General features: G+C 35.5%; 2 protein-coding genes across 2 annotated transcripts in view; both read left to right on the top strand.

The window, feature by feature from the left end:
- The window catches only part of LOC101745445 (dynein axonemal heavy chain 5), a 117,649-nt gene extending 103,709 nt beyond the window's left edge, over positions 1–13,940 (top strand). Inside the window, exon 18 of the mRNA XM_038012234.2 lies at positions 13,574–13,940. Coding sequence (XP_037868162.1) covers positions 13,574–13,746 — 173 coding nt within the window. The 3' untranslated portion in view covers positions 13,747–13,940. The remainder of the gene's footprint in view (positions 1–13,573) is intronic.
- A 3,030-nt stretch (positions 13,941–16,970) lies between these two features.
- LOC119628779 (dynein axonemal heavy chain 5) lies at positions 16,971–19,320 on the top strand. Its single transcript, XM_062671128.1, has 4 exons — positions 16,971–17,157; positions 17,465–18,079; positions 18,328–18,547; positions 19,285–19,320. The coding sequence occupies exons 2-4, from the start codon at positions 17,835–17,837 to the stop codon at positions 19,318–19,320; spliced, it is 501 nt and encodes a 166-aa protein (XP_062527112.1). The 5' UTR covers positions 16,971–17,157; positions 17,465–17,834.
- The last annotated feature ends 6,356 nt before the right edge of the window (positions 19,321–25,676 follow it).

Genomic DNA, 25,676 nt, shown 5'->3' on the forward strand with positions numbered 1-25,676 from the left:
TTTATGATTTGTGAATCAAATCTATACTAATATCTAAATCTACACTGGCTTTTACGGATGTTCCTTTATAACTACTGAACCATGCATCCGATTGACTTAAAACTTGGTATCCATGTAGAAAATACATGTACTTAATGGATAGGCTAATATTTATATGAGTGTTGGACTCCCTAATAATAATGACTATGATTATTAATGTTAATTTTAAATGCCCAGCGAGTACGGCTACTTATTTATAAAATTTGAAAGGTTACATACATCAGTTCTTATAATTTACGTCTCTTACTAGGTTAAATCTACACTCTTAATAAGCAATAATTTTTGGGAGCACAGTGAGTAATTCATTATAAGAACATAGCAGCATTAGAATTTCCTATATTTCATGATGTCCTAGTGTTAGAACCAGTGCTTGCGAATTGAAATTGTCGTAAGTTACCGACCGAGTTTGTTGCAGCTAGCGCACCGCAGGATGGCGCGGTAACAAAAAATCATTATTTAAATTATAAGAACTTTTACAGTATAGTCTCAAGCCTCGGATAATTTACAGTCCTGTAATGAATTCGAAACGTCTGAAATAATACACATAATGATAACAATAAATGCGAAATTAAGCCGTAAAAAGTAGTTTTATGTTTCTATCATTCGCGAAAATTTTAAATAATACCTAGTTTTACTACTTTAAACTTTATAAAATCATGTTTATTTAAATCGTCAGTTTGTAAAAACATTGATTGTGTGATTGAGAAACAAACCACGTCAACAACACGCAAATAATAAATTTCTTCGTCATGTGCGTTTTGGAGCTGTTTTTTATCCCGGTATAGTCAGTCATCGAAGTCTCAAGTCGTCTACTAGGTTAACATAAATGTTAGAAGATTAATAAGACCAATATGTTATAACGCTATCAGTACATACGTAAAATACAAATAAAATGTTCGGAAAGTGAGAAGAAGACTAAGTTTCTAGTTTCTTCAGAACTGTACCTTTAACTTTACAGTTTCGTTTCAATGACCAATAAAATTCCAACTTGACAAATGAAACTTTTCTGATCGAAAATTATCAATGAATTTTTTCTGACGGACTTGTCGTGTGTACTGTGGAAATCATGTACGATCTACGTATCTGTTTGTATTTCTTAATAATTCATTTGAATATTAAAGTATCTTAATGTCCTTTACAATCAATAAATAATTGTAGAGTCTATACTTTCGGATGTGTGGGAATGATAAAAATTATTTCGTGAAGGTATAATTTCAAGACTAAATAAAAAAAACCATTTTCGGTATAAAATTACATTAAAACAAAAACATGAAGACTATGGAATATTAATGATACTGAAAGTTTTTTTTATTAACCGAGCGTAAAAATTATCCACATTTTTTTTCTATTTAAGCACATTTCTGACACAATCCTCTTTTGTATTTATTGATTTCAAACAATTTGCACATTATGATAATGTACATCTATTTTAAAATGTTTATTCGTGTGCCGTTTCTTACGTGTGTACAATCGAGCATCAATCATGCATGGCATGCGTAATAAGACACCGAACCTCCACTGAGCTTATTCTCTCCTAGTACAAAAGTTCCTCGCATTCTTGTTGCGTTAGCTTGTTGTGTTTTTTAGCCGTTGTTTTGTGGTGGTAAATGAACTTTTTTATATTTAGCTAATTTTTATTTAGATATTACAGGATATGTCATAAATAATGAATAAACGCGTTATTTTAGTTAGTTAGCTGCAAGAAAAACCAATTGATTTACCAGAGGGGTCAAATTGTTAAATTTTTTTTTTTCGACAATTTTACCTTTTTGTTCTTTTATTCGGTCTTCTGTCTCACTATTTTAACAATTTAAGATGCTTATGTATGTAGGCCTTTCTCAATCTGACTACTGGATTTGAGTATAATTTTATGAAATTACTATGTAGACCTTTATTAATGTAAAACATTATTAAAACGATGGATTTGAGCATGTTTCTATATTATTTTTTAATGAAGTCATGTTTTAACCACTGGTGTCCACTATTTTAATAATATGTCTAGGTTTTTAGATTCTAAAAAATCATATCTTTGTGTGCTTTATAAGCAAAACTAGTTACAGGAGCGAAAAAACAGAGCGAGGTCAGGGATTTGATAAACTATTTACAAAGTACTAAAATAATGCTATAATCCCCTTATAATTTAATTCACTAGTAAATTAAATTAATTTTAGATTATGTTTTGTTTTTGTTATATTTGAAATTTAGTTCAATTTTGGAATAAATCTAGATGTTACAAGTCCGGATGTTCTTGATTTTAACTATTAAAATTGTGAAAAAAATAATTCCTAATGTATCTCTATAACAAAATACAAAATGTAAGCTTGATCGCTAAGTATATTATTTGAGTTGTCCGAGAAATAGAAATACTTCAGATGAATCCTGATTAATATTGTGGAAAGTGTGTGTGGATATAGAGAGGGAGAATTCATCACTGAGCGGCTTTAAGTTTTTTATACGTCGCTCGTATACTGGGATCACATAAACGCCGAATAGCTCTTCCTGTTTTAAACACGCTGAATTCCACGACCCCGTCGCCATCTGGCGTATGAAAATTGAAAGGTCAAGCTAAGGAGTAAGGACGCTTGGCGTCGCGACGATACTATTTGACGCCTTAAATGTTGATACTTGATAGTTATAAACAACGCGTAATTTTACATAAATACGAAACTGCTGAATTCCTAACAGTAACATCATTCAACTTGTTTTCAATTATGTGTTCAAACTCCAAAATCGTTTCTGCAATAAATTTTTTAAGATGCAAAAGTAAAAAAAGGTCACATTATATATGCGGCAGTAGTTTGTCGACATTTTATCTTCGCGATGGATCAAGCTTAACTCTACATACTAAATTTTATTAGAATTATCATTTTGTAGAAATTAGGTATCGGAAAATCTTAGTAGAATATAAAAATTCTTGTTTTAAAATAGATCAATTTTTGCTAAGTACGTTGTCGTTGTAGAAGCATTACATTTATATTCAAATTTTATTCTATGCTAAATATTCGAACATCGGTCCTGTTTAAATTTGTCCGTCCACAGTATCAAATAGGGAGAAAACAATATTGCTGTGTTAGTGGGTCTGTAGTTAAATGCAGGTGTGTGCACTGCGCAATGCATGAAGTATTACTTTTCTGTGAGCATGTCATCCTGGTACAATAAAGCGAAGTACGTGACCCGAGTCGACGTTACTTGAACGAGCATTGCTCAATTCAGTACAGTTAAAATGCGCATTAGTAGCGTAGAAACACCCTTTAAAAAACTACATAAAATCGAATGGTTTTTTTTATAATAAAAATGATAATGAAGCGATATATTTGAATTAGGTAGACATTAACTATAATTCAAACCAGAGGGAAGCTAACACGATTTTACCGGCTAATATTTAGAACGCAATGAGTTTTCCTCGTCCATATTCTTAAAGAAATCTGAATAAATTGTTGAGTTTTCTGCCAGTATCCGAATCTGTTTTCTTAGCAAACTCGCGGCTGCTCGAGGCGTGTATTATTTTCAGTCCTGATTATTACAAAGAATTCGTCCTCGCGTCTCAAGCGGGATTTACGTTGTGGCGACTATGGGCCCGGTTAACCGGTTACCGGCCCTGTAGGAGTAAGATTGGGTACCGGTACAACAGCTTCAAGTCCGAATTACAAGCTCTAGTCAATTCTGCCCACAAGTCGAGCCAATGAGCCCGTTTGCCTTCTCCCTACGCTAGTGACAGAAGCTAAGTGACACTGGGCTACGTCGCTTAAGTATTAGGATCGCATGACCACAGAGAAATTCTTTATTCCCGATTGCTCCAGAAATACTGCGGCATCTATCGTTGACGAAATAGAACCACGGAGCAACGTAACACAATTTTTGTGATGTAGTTTACCAATTAACCGACAGATGGACTCCCGTGCTACGGCACATATGCTATACATAATATGTACTTATTTTTCATAAAATTTTGCTTGATTAAGATTATGCTAAAATCCAATCGCACGGACATAATGGAGTGTAACAATAGTTTCTAAGACAAACTAAATTCTGAATGTATTCTATTAAAATATTTTAATTCTGGAGCTACTTTGTAATTATGTACTATCATTCAGCGCGAATTCTGGTGACTTGAGTTTTATTACTGTTCTTTTCTAGCTAACATCGCTGAAAGATGATACGAAAACTGGATACCTTAAGTTGAAGTTTCATTTTTTTTTAAGATATAATTTATCATTCTGTCATACTTTCGTTTGCAGACAACAATTTATTTGGAAATGAATGATACTTATTTTTTTCATAGCTTAGATTTGTTACCAAGCTCTCGGCACATCTGGTGTTAAGTTGTCACCGAACCCCATACATATCAATAATGTAATGGTATAATACAACGCCTGACCACTAAGTGCGTAAGTTTCATTTAATTTAATTAATATTTAATTGTTCAATGAAAAAATGAAAATAATAAAAGCGACATTATACTCTAAATGTCGACTGCGACTTGTGAAAATTATTTTAATAGTTTTTTTTATATTTACAAAGCGGCAGTTTATTGCAAATGGAGGAAAATTTCAAATAGATTAACGTATATTATGTATATTTCGGTAAATGTAAGAATAATTGTTGATTATAAATTATTTATTTAGAACTTACTGCCCATCTTTCAATTTCAGTCATATTAAATAAATAAATAAAATATGAACTGTGCATAATTTTCTGTACGTTTTTCCCAAAAAAGGATTACCTCATCTTTTGTGCATATTTCCATTATATTTAAAATTTTCTTGTAAACACTCACACAAAAAATATTCTAGTGTGATTTTCAACAGTGTAACTGTTCTAATTTCCCTCCATGTCGTATTGGTCTGTATTGGTCACACTAGGGCCACGTCTTCATATGTATATTCATGTTAGTGTGCGTTTGCCATTGAGATCGACCTTCTTCCCTGTCATGTGATCCTAGTACACAATATGAAGTTTGCAACCCGTGTCGAGGTTACAATTTTTATTGATAGGGAGAAAGAAAATGAGTTAGTTTCTTTATTTATAGGGACCACAATTACTGATTTTAAATGCAATTAATTTACTGTCTTTTTCATCACAAAGAATAACTTCTGAAAAGATAAGTTTCATCTGATCCAACCAGTGTATATTATTAATATGTTATATTAAATGTAACTGAAATAAAATATGTAACAAACATATATGCATTATTATGTATCTTTGTTATTTTTGTTCTATCGTGGGGCAAAAATGATTAAAGAGGAAAATCTGCAGAAAAATAGTTTACGACCTGTTAACATTTTCTAACGGTAAATAATAAGATCCAGGCAAACGCCCAGTGTATCTTTGCTATAGACAAATCAATCAACTATTAGTTTATGAACTCAAGGAAACCTTTATCCCAGGAAAATGCATTACTCTGTATTACAACTTTAATGTAATTAAAACCGCCTGACACATCTGTTAATAAAAATACTGATCACCTTGACCAACTAGATCTTGTCCTTAATTTTATGCTCTAAATGTTGTTGTTTTTTTGGGAGGTCGAATGATGTTTGCCTTTAAGGCTTTTGCAGCTTCGCCAGGACATGTGGGTGAGCGCGGACTCATGCCTGAGTAGTAGAATTTGCCAACAGCTGCTCAAATGCTTCCGACAAAGACTTAACAGACTCAGGGCAGATGCTTCGCGAAAGCATCTACTACCAGATTGTAATCGTAACCCGCTGGCTAGGTTGAGCTCGACAAGCATGGTTACCAGCTATGCCTGATCCTTTTGCTAGAGCTGAAGGCGTCAAATAAAAGTGCTAATGGGTCGTAAGGACGTGTCTAAGGTAGCCTAAATGTTGCGTGCATGTTTGGAATTCATTGAAATTTAACACTTAAAGAACGCATTCTTATTATTATTAAACGAAACGAATTTTAATATTTTAATACCTTACCTTTGTGTGTGATTTGATTACGAACATAATGAGTAACTACTTTTAGGGGTAATTGAAAGAACACATTTACATTTTATTTATTTTTATTCCACAATTTATTATGTATTACCTACATTTTGCAACAACCGAAGGAGAGTAATTACTATCAATACAGATTAATATGTTATTGCTATAGATATACATACTATAGTAAATGAGTTTTTTTTTTGACTTCGATAATTATATATAAAAAACAGTCATCACTACATTGCTTCTACAAGGAATTAAATCATCGTCGTCACATGAACAACAAATAGTTATTACAAAGATACTGTCTTAATGACTAAATGCATTGTTTACATTAAATCATTCGCGATGTTTAAATTACTGAATTTTTTCGTTAAGATACACTCACAATGTAAAAACCCATCTTCGATCTTTATAGGTCCGTGGCGAATGGACATATCGTTGTTCCTTCTGTTAGGATTATTCTCATTTCCCCAATGTACAGTTGAAATCTCAAAAGCACAGCTATCTTCCCGTGTAATGTTTTTCGGTTCAATGACGCTTATCAAGATATCGACAGATATTCTTGAAGTCCACATCTTGAAGGTTCGCTTGTTGGAAAGATACAACGTTATAAATTCTTCGGCGTACGTTTAATGGTAGCGTCTCCTTCTCATCAATTCTGCGGTCACAAAGTGTATGGCGGCCAGATCGTTGACGAATGTCACCACGCTCTCGTACATACCAGTAAGCACTGAAGTGGTGTATTGAATGATGCGCTGTGAATACTTGTAGAAGCTCGCGGTCAGTCCGTTCATAATCACTTGCTACACGAACTCCAAGATGCTTTGCGCCTCATTCAAAGCTTGCTTTATGAGGAATTTATATGAATTTAAATTAATTCTCGAAGCAGCCGACCTGTACCAGGCCGCTGCGAAGGTAATGTTGCCTGGCTGTACGGCTGGATACGCATGCGCTCGGATCAAGTCAATACAGTTGAGTCGTTTAAGCCCTTACACACATGCACACTTAATGCCGACGCTCAAATAGAAATATTAAAAATTTAAAGAAGCCCACAAGTTAATTTTGTATTTTCGACAAACTTTCAACGATACTTGGGTTTGACTATAGTAAAAATATATACACGAATCTGACCGGATGTATGCTATGGCTCACTGTACATGCATGCGCTCGGCTAACGTCAACACAGTTGACATACCTAACCAAAATGGTGACATGCGCACTTGATGTGATGCCCAAAGTGAAATAGTAGAATCAAAAAAAATGCATATGAATAAAATAAAAAATTGCAGTCACTTAAAAAATATATATTTTTTAAACTAAGCGCACCTAAATCTATCTCTCATTTTCGGTAGCTCTCATACCTTTTTGTTCATCTTAAACATCAAAACAGCCCAGTTTGTTTGATTTTTTTTAAATAATGAACCACGTACTTAAAACGTAAATCAATGATCCAAATATTTATTATATTAATAATTAAATATGCTTGAATTGAATTGCGAATTAAATTAAAGATAAAATATATAATATCTTTTTTTTTATGTGAATAAACTTGAATAGTCATGGGCAAAATCAAATTTTTTAACAGTGGAGAATTTGTCGCTTAATATGTTTTACTGTTGGTTACTGTTTAATATTCTTAGCATTTAGTATTTGAACGTTACAAACCCTATTAATTATAATTTAAATCACTTTGAGTGGCTACCAATATGATACTTCTTATTTTATTACTGTTATTATCATACTGTAATTATAGGTATAAATTGACGAAAATACCCAAATTATAAATATTATTTAGGGTTTTAAAATTTTAAATATTAATTTAAAGATTAAAAGAACGTATAAAATATACATCAATAAATATATGTTCGATATTTTGCACTAATCTCTGCGATTTGATACACTAAGCTGGTGCCAAATTTATATTAAACAGGGCTTAACCTTTTTGGCATTAAAAGTAGGCAAATTCATAATGCATGTTTGCTGACTAATTATAATAACTAATTAGATTATTATTACACAAGGTATAGTATTTACTGGTGGTGGGACCTCTTGTGAGTCCGCACGGGTAGGTACCCTGCCTATTTCAACCGTGAAGCAGTAATGCGTTTCGGTTTGAAGGGTCGGGCAGCCGATGTAACTATACTGAGATTTTAGGACTCATATCTCAAGGTGGGTGGCGGCATTTACGCCGTAGATGTCTATGGGCTCCGGTAACCACTTAACACCAGCTGGGCTGTAAGTTCGTTCACCTATCTATGCAATAAATAAATAAAAAAGGTATTGTACTGTGTAAAAATATTTTCTTAACAATAAAATACATAACTATATGGTGGGCAGCGACTTGGCTGTGCCCCTGGCATTGCTGACATCATGAGCGACGGTAACCACTCACTACCAGGTGGACAGTATGCACGTCTACCTACAAAGGCAATAAAAAAAAATTATAATAATAAATAATCTAATCCGGTCCGCTTTGTTGGTCGATCTTTGATTTGAGTTCGATCTGGTCGCTACCAATCTTTCTAGGCAACCTGAAGATTTTACCTGTGGAAGGTCTGCAGGAGAGAGCCACATCCGGGCTGCCACCAGTGCGGGCACCCGGACGATGACGCGCAGCACGCGCTCGAAACGTGCCCGCGTTGGGAGCACTCGCGGCGAGATCTCGTCGCGGTGCTGGGGAGAAACCTCTCCCTGCGGGCTGTCGTCGCCCGCATGTTAGAGGATCAGGGCTCGTGGGAGGCCATGGCCAGGTTTTGTGACCTGGTAATGGCGTCCCGTGAGGCTGAGGAGCGTGAAAGGGAGTGGGATCCCTCTTCAGCACCTCAGCGCAGAAGGCGGGATGGCCGGCGCGGGCGTGAAGCTCCCGCTCAGCCCCCGTAGGGACTGTCAGGTGGCGGGTGCGGGGGCGCCCGGTACTCGACTGTCGGTCCGGTGGTGGGGCGGTGCAAGGTGGCTCCTGTGCGCCGCTCACGGTGTATCTCCCGAAATGACGTCCTTCGGGATTTTCCCGGAGATGAAATCCCGTCTTATCATCAGGACGGGTACCGGCGAAGGCGGACTTTCGGCGCGCACTGCGGTACCGTAGGTCTGGTGTAGCCGGTGTGGTGGAGCTCGATGGGGTTTAGTCGGTAGTCGTTCTGCGGGGCAAGTGCTTCGCGCGCCTTTTTCAAGGCGTAGTCTCTTGCGAGGGATTCGGGGAGGTGGAGGACCTTCTCGTCCCCCTCTTCCTCTCAGGAGGCGCCGGAGTCCGACATAACCCGGTTCGTTACCCCCCGGACCGGGTATCCGTAAATGGATTCCACAGCGTTAAAAAAAAAAAAAAAAATGCAACCTGAAGATTTCCAGAAAATCTTAATAGCTCCAGCTGTATTTACATACATACACATATTTAAATATATACATATACATATCGACGCTTCAAGGCAAACGTGACTAAGCGACAATAACTGCTTTGTACATAAATGATAGGCAATAACCATATTCGATGCGCAAAAGAAAGATCTAAAGAATATATTAAGATTTTGATTAACGTTGAATATACGCCTTAAATCGTTTGAGACCACTGCTCTATCCATTTTTAGACATTTACCTTCCGGACTGAAGCACAGGTTAACCTCGAGTCAGAATTAAATTTACTGACCATAATCTGGACTTATAACACTGATATAAAAAAGAACGCCTTGCAACAATTAGCTTTTTGGATTTTTTTAGTAATACATTACTTGGTGTTAGCCGTAGAGTTGTGCAGGTGGCTGCTATTAATGAAATGATCCATGCGCACTGGGAATTTAATTACATAAAACACATTTCTTTTGAGTTATGCTTTCCTGGTACAACGTTGCATCGTCATTTACAACGAAATTTGAATAGAAGAAAATATAGAATAATGGAGTATGAGTTTCACGGTAGCTTATTTGATGATAGAGTGCTAACGATTCTGCGAAGGAGCCATCACAAATTCCTCGTTTTTTTTCCCACACATTTTTTTTCTTCCCAGCCACGCTTGTAACAGCTGTAACTACTAATCTTTATGATGCGCTGTGTCTTGCTGAAGGGACCATTCTTGTTCATAGAGCATAATGATTCTAAAAAACTCTCCCGTGATATTCCAGACCGTTTTTTTATAACCTTTTCATGAAAATATGTCTGAAGCACTCCTTCACAGCTAAAAATTTTGTTGTGTCGGTACACCTTGCTTACTCTACCGACTAACTGAAAAGTTTCTATAGAGCTTTGAGCGTAAACAAGGTCACTCGGTACTACTGGAGGTAGGACGTCTTGTCTTAAAATTGACATGCACCACCAATTTATTTGCTTTAAGTTACACACGCATCAACTTATTAAGCTGATGGTTTGGTTAAAATATACTACTTGCGGTAGGTCGTAGTAGTAGGGCACTATATTTTAAGGCCCTGACGATGCAAGCCACAGTCCAGAAAGTGCACTGCGCTGGAACCGATGTACCTGCTTCGGCTGCGATGCCAACTTAAGCGGGACCACTGCTCGTGATCACTTGTTGAGCTATGGCCGTCAACGATAATGAGGCGCTAATAGTAGTTATATCATGAAGATCATGGTTGTTCGGGGTCACAGATTTAGTAAACGACAAAGGGAAAAACTTCCATCGAGCGACTTACGCACTGACGATCCGTACTTTTTAGTGCGAAACTTGTATATATCAAGCACATTTTGACAAGCTCGTTAGCACGATTCCGAATTGTTCAATTCACTAAGGGTAACTATAAAATATTTTAAAACGACGATGATTACTAGCAAAATATAATACGCAATCTTCTATTTTATATTAAATTTTAAAAACAATGTCAATTTTCGATTCAGCTGTATATAACAAATAAAATAGTCACTCTATGGAAGGATTAAAGAAAAAGTACGTGTGCAACTTGGTGCACGTGACAGAAGTGTAACTTCTTTTACGGTGGGTAGTATTGTGGTTTTCTTCATTTTTCATCCTTAAATGAAATTTCTCTTGTAATAGGGAATGTTGTGTATGGGATAAAAATAAGTAAAATAGATTAAATTAAAAATCAAATATAAGATAGTTAATATGTTACTGCCATCTACAAAGTCAATGAGAAACAACAAGCCATCTAGTGATCGACGTCCGTAAATGGAATGTGTTTATGAGAAACGACCTAGCTCGCTTTCTCCCTCTCTCCACGTTCGAGTGGCTTGCGAGACGCTCTGTCTATTTTCTCACTCTCGCTCGTACTAAATTACATATTTTCTCCCTAGCCGTAACGAATCTGTTGCGAGTTATATTTTACTATCAACGCACCTAAAGAAGTTTCACTTCAACAATTTCTGATGAATAAAAATTAACAAAAATTTTATTCACTCCACGATGAATAAATAACATACTCGTATAATAAAAAAATATTTCATAATTATTGATAGTTTTTACAGATTGTACGCAGTTTGGTTTGTAACTTTTTGTCACCGATCAATTATTTTGCCTTTCAGTTTGTAGATCGCGTTAGTTTGTACTTTGGTGAACTTAAGCGTATATTCAAGTTGTTAAATCTGAGAACTTTGGAAACCATTTAAAGACATGGCAATCAAATATTTAAACGGTCTCGCGAAATATTTGCTACTAGCTCTTAGATTACAATGTGTTGGCTTTGATTGGTTACATCAACAGATCACAATTGGCTACGATTGAATAAACGTAGTAGATATGTGGATAACCACTCCTCTTATACACCACTTCAGATTCATATTGTCCTAGTATAAATGTCTACCATTGCTGTTTGGAAGCAACTAGGTATACATATATGTATATCTAAGAAACATATCAGAAATACGTTTATATGTCACATGACTAGTTAAGCGTCTCATGGGCTTGAAAGTTATTAAAATAACTTTATTAGTTAGTTTCGTAACTACAATAATAATTACTTCTATATTAATTGTCTTCAATGTCTCCTGCTGTTGGCAAATTGATAAAAATATAATTTCATCTCTACACCTCTGGGTGCACGCTAAAGAAGCTGTTTAAATGATGAGCTCATTACCAGGATTTATCATCATTGAGCACTATTTTGCTTTTAGAAATATCTAAGCACATAATAGATAACAGAACACTCCTAAGCGTGTAATCTATCAATGAGAAACTATATAAGACCGCGAAGTGATTTCATCGTCGATTTCTCTCTCCTTTCGCAAGCTATAGCTACTTTATATACAAATATTGTTTTAAAATTTATGGAGAAAAATTGAAGAGCTCTAAATTAAATGTTAAAAAGAATTTGTCACGTGGTACAATTCTTACGTCTGCACTCTTCGAATGTACCTCCCACAAACGTTGACATGCGCTGTTAATCGAATTTGGTTTGGAAGCGATTTAATACTTTACCTGGCTATAAATAAGATCGTTTGGCTCGTATCGGGTAGTTTTAACCAACTTCTCGTGAATCTGCTATCCTAGTACAGTTGCGGGAAAATTCACCTGCTGCGTAAATTTTTTACACACAGAAAGAAGAACGAAACGCATCTTATGAAATAAAAAAATAAAATAAAATGATGACTGCCTCGTTTTTTTTTTTAATTTAAATTAGTAACGAGTTCTTTTATTTGGACAATAAGTTCTCGTCAACAAAGTAAATGACGTGAATTTTCAATCTCGCCTATTTTGCCAAAATTCAGTTCTGACTTAAAGTTTCCACCGTTCATGATGGAAGGTGATCACCATCACTTATGAACACTGACATCGCAAGGAAACCTACTTTTTAGACGGGCACAGATACTCTATCATGTAAAAATTTCTGACAAACAAGGTATTTACGGGAATATCTCGTGGGTAAGTGTTTTAAAAACAACAGCGGTAGGCAGCGGCTTGGCTCTGACCCTGGCATTAATGCACGTCCCCGGGCGACGGTAACCACTGAACCACTGACCAGGTGAACCGTATGCTCGTCTGCCGACAAGGGCAATAAAAAAACCAAAATGACTTCCATCGGTAGTTAGGTAAAGGCAGCGTAGCCATTCGGTAAGACGAGGCGACCTTGATAATTCCAGCGATTTTGTTTCCTTGGATTTCACAAGCAATTAACTTGAAGACAATTGGCATTATGCAGATATAATTTACAAGTAGATCTAATATGAATCGCTGTATGAGTCGAAGTAATGATTGAATGAAAATACGAACTTTAAAACGGCTTCTGCGCCTTATGATCTTTGTTGTAAGCGGTTTAGTATTTTGCATTAGAGGTAAATGAATGAAAACTAATGTGCCCTCTTATCTTGCTTCCTTTAACACGCTTGTTTTAGCTTGGTATGTATAATGTGTATGAAGGTATAGATGAATGGATGACCACATAATATAAAAAGGGCATTTTCTTGGTCCTTTTCGTGCATGAATTATACGGAAAATTGTTCGTTGATAGGCTTAATGTTACCTAACAAAATTAAAAACAAAAATTTAAAGTCGAGTAAAAGAAAACAAAATTGGAATGCATATTTCAAATTTAATAAATTGTTCAAGGGAAATAAATATTCAAACGACAATACGAGTTCATAAGGTTCATTTGCAAACATTTAATTACTGCTTTTCAGTTCGATAATTGTTTTTTTTTTATTTGTTACAGGTGCTCAGAAGAAACCAATTTTTCTTCTCCACACCGCTTTGATGATACCGAATGTTTCGGTTGCTCCGACGTTAGACGAAATACAAGAAGTATTAGTTTTAGCAGGAAAACACATTTCCGGCCTGTCTAAAGGAGTCGCTCAATGGAGTGGAGGGAAAACATCAAGGGTATGAAATTAGTTGTATACAGCTTATTAATCAGTTCGTATTCGAAATATAGACATTTTTAATTCCGTTTTGGTGTCTTTAAATTCCTATTGAGTAAAAAAAAAAGTTTTTTGTTTGAACTGAATATGTCTAGAAGATTCAATGTACTCGCAATCGAAGTTTGTACATTATTCTTTGATTGACCAGGACAAGTCAGTTAAAATGGATTTTTCAAATACAATCAAATCATTGGTTGTGAAGTTTCAATTTATTTCATTATTTTTTTAACATTTTTTTTGCAATAAATATTTTGTATTCACGTGTTTCATAAAACTCAGTCATTTTATATGTACATACATATTATGTTACTTACAATTGTACTTATGATGAACCAGTAAATATTAAAAATAATCGTATAAACATCTAAAATCTTTTTCATTCTAAGTTATATTCTTATATTACCAATCGACTCGGAGGAATATTCAAAATTTCCTCTTTTAGGAAGCTACGATTGAATCAGCAGTAAAATTTCACTCGAACTGAAATTATAAGAAAAATAACTAATACAAATTCTTGTTTACCACTTTCTAATAATATTTTGTACTTGAATATAATTAAAAGGGTTGCGTTCTAAGACGGTACATACATTTAAATTGAGATCATTTTAATTATACCATTGTTTTTAATATAACAATTGCATTTGTTTCTTTGTTGTGTTGTCAACTGTTTTGTGTTACGTCTACTTGTTCACCTCGCACATGTGCATTCGACTGTGTTCGCGTCTGCATCCCACCAAATGTGCTTCTACACTTGAACCTTTGTATGATTTGCCACGCAATCGGTGTCGCTTCTTAAATCCCGGCTTTTCCCACGACGCGTGGTGCCCAAACCGAACACACTCCCCTCCGTTATGTTTTGCGTGCCCCTTCCCGCATGCGTGTACAGGTGAGCTGGAAGAAAATAGCCGGTCCTCATTCGAACCAGCTGATAGACGTTGTCACGAAGCTTGACGAACAGGTCCAATCCGGAACTCCCATGAACATGAACAAGCCAATGAAGCTGATCGATTCGACGAAGGCCAGGAGAAAAAAGCACTACCGCCTTGAATCCGAGGAGAAGCCAGTGTTTCCGTTCCAACAGAAGAATTTTTACAGTCACGTGATGGAAAACAAAGAGATAATCAAAACACTATCGTTGCTGTCAATGTGCACGCAGAATATTAAGACGGTATTTTTTTTGTTTCAATAGATATTGTAATAATAAAATACCATATTATAGTATTATTTGACACGCCCCGATACGGAATAATATAATCCATAAATATAAAAATCGATGTATGTGTTTATGTCTCCTAAACTCTAAAATTATTACGATGAATTTTTTTAGAAAATCTTCAGATTATCTTACCGGGTGATCCTCGTAATTAGTAGCGACTGAATCGAAGTCATACGAAATATTGACCGGCAAAGCGGACCGGGATAAATTAGTTTAATAATAATACTTCACAGGTACATACACATTAATGGCAAATTGTTACAAAAACTGTAACAATTCGAAACATGTTTATCAATTTAATGTAAGCCTTCAGTTTCGATTTCATTTGAAAAATAGATTAAAGACACGTTGTTGTACGGTTGACACAAGCTCGGGGTTGACCGAATACTGTGGTTAAAGTGTCTTACAGACAACATGCATGGCTCTACTGAATAACTTTAAGATCATAATTCGAAACCTTAAAGTTCACTAAATCAAGAGCAATTCATTTAAGATGGATACGTCGTCATATGCTTTCTCTTTTGCCCTTTCGTTCACTATGAAACTTTCCCTAGGATTATGGTCTCCTGGTGTCCGATGCAACATTTACACCGACGCGATATCAGCATATGATTGGTAGGAGGGACAGCTACTGAAAGTCCGATCAGAATCAGTACAAAAGTTTTGAATGCTAATCTGAACAAACAAAAAGACAGGCAGACAAATTTAAATAGTGTATTTTCACTACAAGTTAACTGCAAATAAACTAAATGCTTTAAAAATGTCCTTATCCGTAATAACACGACAGATCCTTGAATTTTTTTGCATGTACCTACACTGTAATAAGCAAATGTCTACTATGTGTTAAATGATAAATTTCGTTGCATATATGGGGGAACTAGCTCATTGTCCAAATGATATTAAGTGATTACCGGAGCGAGCAAAGACCTTTTTTTTATTGCTTAGATGGCTGGACGAGCTCACAGCCCACCTGATGTTAAATGGTTACCGGAGCCCATAGACATCTACAACGTAAATACCGCCACCCACCTTGAGATATAACTTCTAAGGTCTAGTTACACTGGCTGTCCCACCCTTTAAACCGAAACGCATTACTGCTTCACGGCAGAAATAGGCGGGGGCGGTGATATCGGTGCGGGCACACAAAACGCCCTACCATCAGCAGATCATCTCTAATTAATATTCACTGAACAGGAATTGAATACATTAGTTAAGCGATGGCGTCCCTACCATTATTTGTGGAAATGTGAGAAGACACTACGGCAGCTGCTAGCTTGGAACTTAAATGATTTCGAATTAGCACTGAAAAGGCACAGCGAATTAGAATCAAAATTAGCAACAGAGCCTGACCTGCTTATTATTGGTAATTGTCTTGCCGTTTCTACAGAAAAACTGAAATTGGGATTAAACACGGAGCTTAAAAGTAAGTCACATATATCTCTATTTCTATATATAATATTTTCCAAGTCTTCTGTACGAATGTCATTGATTTTTTTTTTCTAAAAAGCTGTACCGAGTTTGATATTTTTGTATTTATAGGCATGAGTTTGCAGTGACTTTTAAATTGTGTAGTGTTGTTTTTATTTATTAATTTAAATATATGTGTTCTATTTTTTGGGAAACTATATGTCTTTAGCCATAACTAAGAATAGGAACGAATACAATCTAGCACATTTTAATAAATTATATATTATAGATTGTAAATTCAAAATCTCCTCCTACTTAGTTAAGTTCAAAATAATGTTCTTTTTTATTTTTTAAACTAAATCGTACAAGTCGTACCTAGATCTAATCTGGATTGCAATCTAAATAGTATGTGCACTCAGCAAATCCATATTAAAGTGCATAGCTTTGACTATTGAAAACACAATTCAAATTATAAATATTGATAACTAGCCATTGTTAAATAGGATATCCTTCACACATCTGACAAATCCCCAGAGTCTTTATTAACATTTTGCAGATGGAACCCATAGAATTAGCCAGGCGATGCGTAAAAAATACAAACGGGAGATGGACTATGTCTATGCTATTATGAACGATTTGGAACGGAAATTGGAACGCCCTATCCGTGATCTCGATGACGTCAGAACCGTCATGGAAACTCTCAAAAAAATACGAGAGCAAGAAGTTGATATGGAATTAAAAATTGACCCCGTTGAGGTGATTATAATAATTTAATTTATATGTTTTTAACATTAGTTATCTATACTAATATATAAATCTACAGTGGTTTTTACGGATGTTCCGTTATAACTACTGAACCATGCATCCGATTGACTTGAAACTTGGTATCGATGTAGAAAATACATGTACTTAATGGATAGGTTAATATTTATATGGGTGTTGGACTCCCCAATAATAATGATAATAAATAATAATAATACTAATTTTAAATGCCCAGCGAAGCGGACGAGTACGGCTAGTAACTTTATAAAATTGACGTTAAATAAATTAACGTTGGTTACAGGAAGCGTTTAACGTTATAACTCGTTACGAGCTGCCAGTTAGTAAAGAAGATTTGGAGCAAGTTGATAATCTTCGATACACTTGGCAACAGCTGCAGGCGACGGCACTCGCTTCTCATGTGCAGCTGTTGAAGATGCAACCGCAGTTTGAAGAGGATTTGAAAAACAATTTGGACAAATTTAGGGATGACAACGCCGAATACTGTCACGAGTATAGACACGCTGGACCGATGCAGCCAGGGTTGACCCCACGAGAAGCATCCGATAGATTGATACTTTTTCAAGTACTTACTCTATATTTGTGTACTTTTAAATTGAAATGAGCGTGTCTTTGTTCTTATTAAAATATTCCAACAGAATCGGTTCGACGGAATGTGGCGAAAGCTTCAGACCTACCAGAACGGTGAAGAGCTTTTTGGTCTTCCCCATACAGAATACCCTGAATTAGCCCAAATAAGAAAGGAACTGAACTTACTCCAGAAGCTGTATAAGCTTTACAACGACGTTATTGACAGGGTCAGTAGTTACTACGACATACCCTGGGGAGAAGTTAATATTGAAGAGATCAACAATGAACTGATGGAGTTTCAGAACAGATGCCGAAAGTTGCCGAAAGGGTAATTTATAAGTTTTATTAATTTCTTCTAATTTCTATTAAGAGTTCTTCTTTTTTGGTGCATCGACTAGTGAACTAGTTCATAGCCCACCTGGTGTTAAATGAATATAGGAGCTTGTAAACGCCACAACCCTAATTAAGATATGAGGTCTAAATTTCAATTGTATAGTTTAGCGGTTATCTCCCGCTCTAGGTTTAAATATGTTTTTGCGCAGTAAAACTATTCGATATAATGTGCTACTTTTTCAGTCTCAAAGAGTGGCCGGCATTCTTTGCCCTTAAGAAGACCATCGACGATTTCAACGATATGTGTCCTCTCCTTGAGCTGATGGCCAACAAAGCTATGAAGCCTCGCCATTGGCAGAGGATCATGGAGGTCACGAAATACGTTTTTGAGTTAGACAACGAGGACTTCTGCTTGAAAAATATACTAGAAGCACCCCTGCTGCAGAACAAGGAGGATATCGAGGTAAGTAGTAGAACTGAGGCTTTAAACAATCGATTCACTTATGACATCGTGCATAAGTACTAAATTCAGTTTTTAATAATAATATTAGGTACCAGAAAAACAGGCACGGACCCGTAGAATTTGAATTTGGTTTAAAAATTAAAAATAAATTCAAATTTTAAGAAGCGAGTGTCGAAATCTTTTCGTCTATGTTACATATCTACACCGTAATAACGTTCGTTTTTCTCTACCTATACTGATAGTCTTGAGAGGCTATATCAGCGTTACCTGAGCGTGTAGGTGAGCTCTCGGACTTGAAACCGGAGATGTTGCTAACACTGGTCCTAGCAAGAGCAGTGCTTCGCAGAATCTACCGCTGGATTAGAAACGCGACCCACTGAGAAGATCCGAGAAACTCAGTGGCCTGTGTCTGGCGGTTAATTAACTCGCTGAGCCTAACGAGCACTACACGATTCTCCGATCCCCCCGAGATCAGAACCTGGTAGGATAAGGGGACTACTGCGGTCAAGCCTGCAACAAAACGTACGGTTTGTACGAATCTTTTGTAATCATAGCGATACGACAGAACCTGTGACATATCTTGTGAAAAACATTCATAGTACAGCCGATTTACTGAGATTTCGAGATTATCGAAGTCGTTATTGAATTCAAGCCACAAAGCTACATTACAGGTAACCAAATAAACATATCGACGAAAAAATTTGAGGAAGTTTGTAATATGTTTCATGTTTTCATAGGTGTTTTTAAACGGTTTTATTAAATTTCAACTCTAAAAGGTTATTAAACTGTGTATTTTAAGCTGAGAATCGCGTAATCTTTTAATCTAAGTAATACTAATTTCAATAATCGAATACTAGTGTGGAAGTTAACGACAAAAGGGAAGATCTTCCGCTGAGCGGGTGATATTGCTCGGTAGACCGACAGTCCGAATGTTGTTGTTCGGAACTTGTATACATGCAAGCTTATCTTGAAAATATCGTAGGGGAGATATTTGACAGATGCCTGACATCTGTCAAATATCTTATATGTATGATGGCTACCCGGCACACTAGTGTTTAAGGTATTTTTTTATAGTTTGGCAATAAATCAGGCGATTATAGACTTTGATGACCGCTTAACGCACGGTGAGCCTGCCGTCTCGTGTATCTAATTGTGGTAAAATATAAAACATGAAAAATTGGGTAAGCGTGTGTCGGAAAGTACAGTGATCAAATCGATTCCGTAGTTATGGATGAAAGCTAGAAAAAAATACAAAGTTAAAATGCTCGCTATATTTTTGATTGTTCTGTTTATGAAAAAATTACCGGGAAACCTCCATCACGCTTAAAAAATCCTATGGATTTAAGGACCGGGACCTCCACATTTCAGAATTCAAATGTGCGTGGAGAGTGCCGATTCATTTTTATTTCCTTGAAATTAAGGTGAATTACTATTCTATCGTAATCATGCATTGAAAAATTTTATATATATTTTTTAAACAATGAAACACGGAAAAACAAGAATATAAAATCATAAGACTTCAGTTTCTGTTCCGTTTACCTGTCAAACCAAAAAGGACTGTCCCATTACCTTCGTTGTTCACAAACTCACTACATGCACGTTACACACACATATACTAACTCCGTACCTCAAAGACCTCCTCGATCACTCTATCTTCCTGGTATCTGCATATTCTATTCTTACAGAGATGCACATTGTTGGATATTTTTAGTGCACTAATAATGTGTGTAGAAAGTTAACTAATTATTCATTCGATGTTAACTGATTACTGGATCTCATAGACATAACAATCATAAACATTACCACTCGTCCAATTAACATTGAGATATAACCCAATGCATACAAAATTTTAAAATCAAACCTATGACAAAGAAATAGTTTTAAAATTATGAAATAGTTGCTGAGATTGTATTCAACATAACCTGGTAAATCTAGTACTCTTGAAGTAAATAATTCTCGACTTGCTGAATTACTCGTAACTATTAATATTCGTCTTAGTATTTTTGTTTCATACTCGCACTTACTGCATTTTGGAAGTTTTACGACATATTTTCGGTCTAAATAAAAACAGAACAGATAAATAGCGATTAAACTTCTTGATATCAACCCTCTTCTTCTTTATGTTGCCCTGGTACATGCGGCCTGCCTAAAAAAAGCTAGGGAGGAACGAAATTTTGAAAATTTGTTTACAAATAGATATTGAATTTCATACAATCAATTACTTCTGTAAATTTATAAGGTCTCTACATTCACATACTAATTAACTTACAAATCCAGGTACTAAGCTGATTCTGCTGTTTACGGCTCAAAATGAAATTGTTACGGATCTTAAGCTCCTATGTAGCTTGATGTCCTAGTATTGTGTGGAATGAATATTCCCACGGACACATTTAATAAAATTATTTTGCGCCACAACAGCTTTAATTTTGAATGGAACATTCATAGTAGAAATAAGAATAGTCAATAGAACATAAATTGTTTATGCTCGTATGTTATATATATATGTTTTTAAGATAGCCCACCTTTTTTTCAATTAACTTCTTAGTTGTTATGTTGTCCTAGTACATTTGGCAACACCTGTTATTTCAAAAATGTGATTTTATTTTATTGTCAACCAAATCTGATGGCTACTTACTACTAACAAACTAACTAACTTACTTACACTACTTATTTTTTTCGTAAACAGCAGATTATTTTAATAATGAACCTTTTTTTTTAAACAACCAGTGTCCTGGATTAATTACTGATCTTTTGAAAAATAAAAATTGGGACTCGTGGATGTCCTCTTTGATTATTATTACACCGTAGTTTGGTGTTTACATAAAAAATATTAATAAAACATTAAATAAACAACACCACACATAAGACATTATCGATCTAACTCGGAAAATGCTAGGAGGCTTTTTTAATTTAAGCCCACTGAAAAATCAAACTATTGACACAGTTTTAATATTGAGTGACCACGACGAAAATTAAAAAAAAATTATATAAAAAAAATATTTTTTTTTTTATTTCATTTTATCCGTATTAAGAACGATTATGAGCTACGAGATCCATCTGTCGTTTAACTGAAGAACTAGGTTCATGAGCCGCTCTCTGTTCGAACCTCGATTCATCGCAATTTGGACCATAAACACGAGATGGAGTTTATATAAAAATGAACTCTCAAGTGGTCATTATATCCTAGTAGTACATATTTCTGTACAACCTCACAAAACCACGTCAGAGACCCGAGAAGCACTAGGATCTTATAACCTCATTGGAGTATTGGTAATATGGCTTCGGAAATCAACTTTTCCGGTTTCTTTCTATTCTACAACGTCTATCACATACCAGTCACGTAAAGAACTCTCGGTGATCCTACATTGTACAAAACGCGTGAGATGTCATCTATATCTACGAGTATACTTATTTATATACTAATATATAAACCTACAGTGGTTTTTACGCATGTTCCTTTATAACTACTGAACCATGCATCCGATTGAAGTATCCATGTAGAAAATACATGTACTTAATGGATAGACTAATAATGTTTATATGAGTGTTGGACACCCTAATAATAATGACAATGATAAATAATAATGTTAATTTTAAATGCCCAGCGAAGCGGGCGAGTACGGCTAATCATAAATATAAATAGATTTACAAATGGCAATTTCGTCATGTAGTATATGGTATATAACCCCTTGCAGTGCGCCTTGTGACCTATAGGAACAAAAATCAAACTCGCAGCTCTTTTTTAAAATAAGTAAAACACTTTTTTGTCAGGATTAGACTGTATAGATGTTGAAAATTGCATTGGTCCTAATGTTCCGCTTGCAGTGGCAAAAGCAAGGTCTTGGGGAACCCAGTCTCTCCGGGATATAGTCACTCTTGCCTTACAACGCAAAGGTGTTGTTGCTGCTGTTGTTTTTGTAGCTTGCAAATTTTGTGTATTGTTTGATATTTGATTGTTGATTGATGGGAGCTTAAAGTAACAGAAACCTGGTGAAGCAGGTCTTCTACGCCAAAGCACGAAGCAATTCAATGTATCTTCTTTCTTAGTTCTACCCTCGCCGTCTTCCTTTAAAAATTAACAATTACTTATATATGACTACAAGTGTATTTACTTAGACTACAAATACTCTAACTAGCTTAACTACTAGTGGTGATATTGCTGGTGCATTGATGCAAGAGTACAAAAGCGGTTTGATATAACTACAAATTTAAGTACCTAACGAAACTATACCTATTCCTAATTGTACCTAAAATTAACGAGAGTCGCAACGTGACACATATCGGCTATAGAGCCTTCGCCCTTTTTCCCAATACAACTTACAACAAATTATATTAGGAGGAAGGGTTGTATCGGGGCAAAAAGCCTATCCCCGAGTTTGACGAGAGGATCTAGTATCTATGTAGCTCCTTATGGTGCTTTCGCGGTCCTCTAAAAGAGAACCGTAGCCAAGTGCGGGGCTGACTGGGACTCAAACCTGCGGCAGCACTCATATGTCCCCAGCAACGAAACAGTAACAGAGGATCATTTAACTCTACACACTACGATGAAATATTCCACTACATAGATAATATTATACTTATAGATTTAGGCCAATCTATCAAAATAACAAACACAAGATAAAGAAGCCTTTATTAACAACCTTAATTCATATTTAGGTACATTTTTCTTTTCATTTGACATCGGCTAAGATTGTTTTGCTTTCGCATAGGCCTCCCCCAAATCCTGCCATAAGTTCCGGTCGTGGCATTTCTTCTTCCACGTAGAGCCAGCAACAGCTTTTATATCGTCTACCCACCTTTGGAACGGTCGTCCTTTTAATCTTTTCCCATCTCGAGGGTACCATTCAGTTACTAATTTAGCCCATTTTTCTGTTTTGCTTCTTATTAAATGACCTATCCATTTCCACTTTAATTTTTTAATTGTGTATGATACATCCGTTACTTTTGTTTTTATCTCTTTTAATCTCTTATATATCTTTTAATTTTATTTTATCCTTTCTTTTAGCATGTAGCATGCTTCTCTCCATACTATGTTGGCATGTCTGCAGTTTTTTGATGTTCTTCTGAGTTAAAGGCCAGGTCTGACACCCATACGTCATAGTCGGAATTATATTTGTATTAAACACTTTGCTTTTGAGTGGTAGTGTTGTTGAGTTGTTGTTGTTGTTGTTGTTTCCACTACCACTCAACAACAAACATAATATTATATAAATATCTAACAAAATCATATATAAATAAACTGCACGGTAACTTCATCAAATTGACGGGTTTAACTATGCATAACTATTTTAATAGTATTTTGCGATTGATGTAAGCTTCATTCCTTTTGAAATAAATAACCACGAGTACTTAATAATGTGAGTCGTGAAACACGTGTGTTTAATGAATTATTGTCTGAAAATTTTTCTTTCAACAAAAAAATTCAATGAAGTAATGGAAAGCATATTATTAACGTGTGTTCAAATTTTTTGAAATATCTAACTGACCCGGCAGACTTCGTAGTGCCTCAATCGATAAATAAAAGACCTAAACTTTTGTATAAAATAAACTTAAAACAAACAAAAGTAATTCGTGCGAGGGGGGACACATCAAAGGAAAAACAAAATTGTTATTTTTATTTAATTCTGATCATTTTCATATTTATCTACCTTTTAAACCTTCTCTGGACTTCCACGAATAATTCAAGACCAAATCGGTCCAGCCGCTCTCGAGTTTTAGCGAGACTAACGAGCAGCAATTCATTTTTATATATAGAGATAGATTACAATTTATCGAGAACACTCAAAAAATTCAAAATCATTTATTTCAACTTAGATGTCAGTATGACACACTTGTTGAATGTCAAAATACAAATAACAATGTTAACTCTACCACCGGTTCCAAAAAAAGCCACAGTCCTGAGAAGAACCGGCGAAACAAACTCAGCGGGCTTTTTTTTTTTTGTTTTTTCTCAAATATTTTCTTTTTTTTAAATAAATAGAAATATTAACAATAAAAGAAAAAACAAGTCAAAAAATACAATTAAAAAAATAATAATAATAATGAAAAATGAAAAGGCCAGGAGCGAGCGCCTCATTCCCACGTAGTGCCATCTAGTAAATAATCCTTAACTTTATAATATGCCTTGTTGCACAAACGTTCCTTAACAGTTTTCTTAAATCTATGAACAGGTAGTAGTTGAACGTTTAGTGGGATCTTGTTGAAAAGCTGTACACCCAGCCCCCTAAAAGAGTTGCTTATTTTCTTAATTCGAGCCGCCGGCAACGCAAGCCTATGTTTGTTCCTAGTGTTCACATTGTGCAAATCGCAGACTCTGGGGAATTCTTCAATGTTTTTACGCACGTACAATAAATTTTCAAAAATGTATTGGGACGCTAAAGTTAGAATTTTGATTTCCTTAAACTTGTCCCTCAAGGATTCCCTCGGGTGCATATTATAAATAGCACGAATAGCCCTCTTCTGCAGGATGAAAATCGTTTCGACATCGGCAGCATTGCCCCATAGCAAAATGCCATAGGACATAACACTATGAAAATAACTAAAATAAACCAGGCGTGCCGTATCTTCATTAATATACATTCGAATTTTTTTTACCGCAAACGCTGCAGAACTAAGCCTACTCGCTAACTTGCATATGTGAGGACCCCACTGCAGCTTGGAATCAACTGTTATACCAAGAAAAACTGTCGAATCCACAAGCTCCAGTGTCTCTCCACTTACAGTAATATTAGTGTCAACTTCTCTAACATTAGGTGTGGTAAATTTTATACATTTTGTTTTTTTGTTATTTAATAACAGATTATTAACACTAAACCAATGTACCACGCGCGAGATAGCATCATTCACATCGTCATAATCTTCCAAATGTCGTTTAATTTTAAACAATAATGATGTATCATCAGCGAATAATACGACCTCGTGACGGGTTTCGATAAACTTAGGTAAATCATTGATATATACAAGAAATAGGAAGGGACCCAATATGGAACCCTGAGGAACACCCATATTAAGTAAGACACCGGAAGATCTCGTTCCTTTAACGTCTACCTTTTGGATTCTTCCGGATAAATAAGATTTAATAAGTTCTAATGAAACGCCCCTAATACCATAATGGTGTAATTTCCTCAAC

This window comes from Bombyx mori, chromosome 1 (assembly GCF_030269925.1).
Source record: "Bombyx mori chromosome 1, ASM3026992v2".
Classification (NCBI taxonomy): Eukaryota; Metazoa; Arthropoda; class Insecta; order Lepidoptera; family Bombycidae; genus Bombyx; species Bombyx mori.